The sequence below is a fragment of the Arachis ipaensis genome, chromosome B02 (assembly GCF_000816755.2).
Source record: "Arachis ipaensis cultivar K30076 chromosome B02, Araip1.1, whole genome shotgun sequence".
In the NCBI taxonomy this organism is placed as follows: domain Eukaryota; kingdom Viridiplantae; phylum Streptophyta; class Magnoliopsida; order Fabales; family Fabaceae; genus Arachis; species Arachis ipaensis.
The window spans coordinates 105320029-105325444 of NC_029786.2; the positions used below are offsets into that span (position 1 = coordinate 105320029).

Sequence of the window (5416 nt, forward strand, 5' to 3'; positions counted from 1 at the left end):
ATATTTTATACTAATAATTACTTTTAATGGTTAGTTTTGATGTGTATTTAGTATAGTTGTAAAAAATATTATATGATAAATTCATAATGCATATTTATACTTGTATTTATATACGGTGTTGATATCTTACAACAAAAATGCAAAACTGATTTTCCTCACTGAAAATGAAGTACAAATGCAACCAAGCAGAGTGAGGCGATTGTGGGAGAAAGTGCTTTAAAGAAAACATTTCTATAACAGTAACTTTTGTTTTTTTGCAATAATTAAGCATTTTCTTTCTTCCTTCAATCCATTTCTTGCTCCCGTTTGCTATAATACGCCATTGGTGGCGAGTTCCTCTGCTCCTTTGGCCTCATCATAAGCCAAGAAAAGTGATTTCATTTGAGAGCTTCTTTGGTACAGCTTTGAGTGAACCCAATCTTTTTTCTCTGCCCTCTCTCATATCCTCATCAATTATATATTATATCAATTGGATCTTCCTCATCTGGTTCTTCCCATTTACCGGATCTCAGATTCAGAGGTCTTTCTTATAATAGTAATAATAATAAATACTATTCTTTTCATTGGGTGTGTAATATTATTGGTTCTCTCTGAGTTGTATTTGCCTGAAACCTCTTCAATGTGTGTCTGTCTTTTTCTTTTTCTTTTTTAGTTCTTTTGAGAGAGTAAACATGGTAGTAAGCATGCAGAGTTGTTGCAGTCAAAGCCTCAAAGGGTCAAGAGGGTACATATCAACAAGTTTCCAGCTTTGAAAAGCACTTCTTAGGACAAATAAGATTGCTTTTATTTCTTTCTAGTACTTGTCAAAAAATTTCTGTATCTACTGTGAACACTGAACGCCTTTTCCTTTTTCACAGCTTTTTTTTTTAATTATTATTTTCCAGAGCACTTGTTCTTTCACTTTTACTGAAGCTTCATTATCTCCTAGTCCTTAACCGTAATACTTTACCTTACCAACTTGGTTATTGCTTCCAAATCTCATTGTTGAAGCATAAGGGTCCTCTAAAGTCTCAATCTTTTATGGAGTGCTGCAACAAGAGGAGGATGATGAAGGAATCTCCGGAATCGAACTTCATGAACAGAAGAGGTTCATCGTGTTTTCCAGATGAGGTTCTTGAGCGTGTTATTGGGATGCTGAAATCAAGAAAGGACAGAAGCTCTGTGTCACTGGTTTGCAAGGAGTGGTACAACGCTGAGAGATGGTCAAGGAGGAACGTGTTCATAGGTAACTGCTACTCTGTGTCCCCTGAGATCTTAACCCGAAGGTTCCCAAACATAAGAAGTGTTACACTGAAAGGGAAGCCACGTTTCTCTGATTTCAACTTGGTTCCTGCAAATTGGGGTGCCGATATTCACTTTTGGCTTGTGGTGTTTGCTGAAAAGTACCCTTTCCTTGAGGAGCTTAGGCTTAAGAGGATGACTGTTACTGATGAGAGTTTGAAGTTCTTGGCGCGCTCTTTTCCAAACTTCAAAGCTATTTCCCTTCAAAATTGTGATGGTTTCAGCACTGATGGTTTGGCTGCAATTGCTGCTGATTGCAAGTAAGAACATAGTACATAAACTTCTTTGCTTTCTTCTTTTCAGTTTTTGTTTTTTCAGGCTTTTAATTTGTTGAATTTTCAGTTCTAACGTATAAAGTTTAATTTTCCTCAGAGGTAAAAAGGTTATTGTTCTTCTTGGTATGTTCCCTGCTGATGGAGTTTTCTTCATGTTCTTCTTTGCATGAATTTCAGTTTTTAATAATCCGGTGATGTTTACTGTTTTGATGTGAAATCCTTTGCCCTTTTTCTGCTCTGGATGATGTAATCAGGTTAATTGATGTGTTTACAACAATTATAGACTTTATTATCTAGTTTAAATTAACCTTTCCAACAAATTTTAATAATACTTTATTTGCTCTTGTAGTTTTGACTTTCAGTTTAATTTATATCTCCCCCTAGATTAGCGATTCATCCTTTTGTTAGATTCTTATCTTTTTGAGGGGTCTTACTTGTTTTCCATTCGCACATGATGTGCTTTGCTTTGCTTTGACAGGAATTCCTACTAGTGAGATGTTTGTGAATTATGGTTCCCAGTGGAAACAGAATCCCACTATAGAGCCCTTTTTTTTATAAGGGCCACTTCTTTTTCTGCATGATGCAATTAACATTTTAGAATCAATAGAATGGGAACATGGTGATATTCCTTGAATGGGAACATAGCTCTGACTCAGGAAATCAACTAACTTTTAAATTTTAATGATCTAGAAAGTGGGATGCTGGGAATGAGAATAGGCTTGGTAGAGGTTAATTTTATGGCTGATTTTGGAGCAAATTTCATATGGATATTGGCATATTGCTCTATGAGTAATTATATGATATTATAATGCTATGCAAGAATGTTAAACTTCCTATTAGTTCATGAATTGGTTGATTGAAACTCACTGATGAACAGGGAATCTACAAAACATTATGTAGAATTTGAATTTCTTATCATTTACGTGCTTATCTTCTGATATAATAGGACAGCCTTGTAATTCTACTTTCAGATGTTTGATTTAAAATTTGTGCTTTCACAAGGGACCTAGTGTAATTCGAACAGTGCGTATAAGTGAAAGCAGTAGCAGTGTGAAAAGTGTGATTACAATATTTATATCAATACTTTTCTCCAAGCTTTTTCACTTATGAACCTAAGAAATCTTGTGTCATGATATCATCATGTCCAGTAATTTTAGAAAAAATAGATATTAGTTCCATTATGTTGCATTATTTTCAGAATTCTTCAATTGCCCCATCAATAATTTTCTGCACTCTACTCGGTTGTAGGAATTTAACTGAGCTTGACATACAAGAGAATGTCATTGATGATAAAAATGATAATTGGTTGACTTGCTTCCCGGAAAGCTTCACATCGCTGGAAGTACTGAACTTTTCCATCCTTCACAATGATGTAAATTTTGATGCACTTGAGAAGCTTGTTACTAGGTGCAAATCATTGAAGACTTTGAAGCTTAATAAAAGTATAACACTGGAACAGTTACAAAGGCTACTTTTTAGAGCTCCTCAGTTATGTGAGCTTGGTACTGGCTCATTTTCACAAGAGCTGACAACACAGCAGTACACGGAGCTTGAAGGCGCCTTCAGCAATTGTAAAAATCTTAACACCCTTTCTGGATTATGGGTAGTTACACCGCAGTATCTCCCAGTTCTGTACCCGGCATGCGCAAATCTGACTTTCTTGAATTTTAGTTATGCTCCCCTGGACAGTGATGATATTGCTAAGCTGCTTGTTCATTGCGCCAATATTCGGCGCCTATGGGTACGAATCTTTTTGCCTGGTGTTCCTTGTTACATAGTTTTTAATTTATATTGAAGTTTCTACTACTAAAGACCTATGCGGCATGCTTTTCTTCTGAATTAATTCATGTATTATTGGTGTCCTTTGTTTCTGACATACACATTCACACAACCGAAGATTTAGCATCATGCACAAATGTGTTTAACTTGGTTGTAATTGTCCAATTGAAGGTGCATGGGTGGAATATTTTTATTGCAAATGAAAATGAAGTGTTGTTTCTGTCTCACTAGCTAAATATCTGATACAGGTAGTGGACACAATCGAAGATAAGGGGTTGGAAGCTGTAGGAACACACTGCCCACTGCTTGAGGAACTGCGTGTATTTCCTGCAGATCCTTTTGCTGAGGGTGATGCCCGCGGTGTTACTGACTCAGGCTTTATTGCTGTCTCTCAAGGATGCCGAAATCTTCACTATGTCCTCTACTTTTGCCGGCACATGACCAATGCTGCTGTTGCCACTGTTGTGCAAAACTGCCCTGACTTCACTCATTTCCGGCTCTGTATTATGAACCCCGGCCAGCCGGATTACCGGACAAGCGAACCAATGGATGAGGCTTTTGGAGCAGTTGTTAAGACTTGCAGCAAACTCCAGAGGCTTGCAATATCTGGTTTACTGACCGACCTTACATTTGAGTACATAGGGAAGTATGCAAAAAACTTGGAAACTCTTTCAGTTGCCTTTGCTGGAAGCAGTGATTGGGGTATGCAGTGTGTACTAGAAGGGTGTCCTAAGCTGAGGAAACTTGAGATAAGGGACTGCCCATTTGGGAATGCTGCACTTCTTTCGGGGTTGGAAAAGTATGAGTCGATGAGGTCGCTGTGGATGTCAGATTGCAAAGTGACAATGAATGGATGTAGATTGTTGGCTAAGGAAATGCCAAGGTTGAATGTTGAGGTAATAAAGGAAGACGGCAGCGATGATAGCCAAGCCGAAAGGGTCTATGTGTATCGTTCCGTTGCTGGACCCAGAAGGGATGCTCCTCCATTTGTTCTCACTCTCTAAGATGCTATCTGTAATCTCTCTCTCTCTCTAATTCAATATAGACTACTAAGCACTCATTCACACACCACAAGTCCATTGATTTGCATTAAATGTGACATGTTCTATTGTTTCTCATGAATATGATCCTACTCCTTCAAAGTTAGATCACTGGTATATGCCTTACTCTTGAGTCGTTACAGTGTCTGCATCATTCCAAAAATTTATGTGGCGTGCTATGCTAGATTAGTGTTCAGAAATCAGAACCCTCAAAACAACAAATCAAAGTTTGTATTTTTATTTTCACCCTTCATTAATCCCATGTGTAAGTAATAATTTAGATTTTGATGTGTACTACCCAGGGGACAAAATCTGCAAATTGATGATGAATAGCATCAATAATTTGAAGAAAAAGAGAGAGGGTTCTGCAATGTTCCAAGTTGAATGATGTTGGAAGTGGTTGAGGCTTATCCATAGATTGATTGTTGTGTTGTTGGTACATCAAATCGAAGGAGCAAGGACGAGAGACACTGCAAAGTCCACTTTTTTTAGTTGCTATAATAATTGTACCAAGTGGGTCCCACACACAGTGGAGACTAGATGAGCACATTGAGAACAACACCAATCATTCTCAACAATATCCACATGACGATCAGATCATGCCAGAAGATGAGGTAGTCGTGGATCTGGTCTATCTTGATGCTTATTCAAGACATTTTTTTTTTCTTCTGCCAATTTAATTATTTATTCGTGAAAGAATAGCTTTCGCTTCTGATAATGGAGGAAATCCATGGAAATTAATGAGATTATTTATTATTATTTATTTTACACAGAAGAGAAGTCATATATGTATCACTGCATCGGACAACAAATTATAGTGCCATTGTTTGACATGTTTTACTAAATCGCTGAATAACTTGGTGACTACTACCTCCTCTTAATAAAGAGAGTTTTCTATCTTTTTTTTTGTTTGAGAAATGTTAGAAGTTATTAAAATTTATTATTTTTTGTCGTTATTTAGTTAGTAATATAATTTTTTTAGTCTAATAATTTAATAATATATTTTATTCTATATTTTTACTAAAAATAATAAATCTTAAT

At 36.5% G+C, this 5416-nt stretch overlaps 1 protein-coding gene across 1 annotated transcript; it reads left to right on the top strand.

The window, feature by feature from the left end:
• On the top strand, window positions 154-5238 carry LOC107626232 (protein TRANSPORT INHIBITOR RESPONSE 1). Its single transcript, XM_021116550.1, has 6 exons — window positions 154-520; window positions 653-724; window positions 997-1541; window positions 2805-3297; window positions 3584-4349; window positions 4678-5238. Exons 3-5 carry the CDS (start codon window positions 1021-1023, stop codon window positions 4337-4339), a joined length of 1770 nt encoding a protein of 589 aa, XP_020972209.1. The 5' UTR covers window positions 154-520; window positions 653-724; window positions 997-1020; the 3' UTR covers window positions 4340-4349; window positions 4678-5238.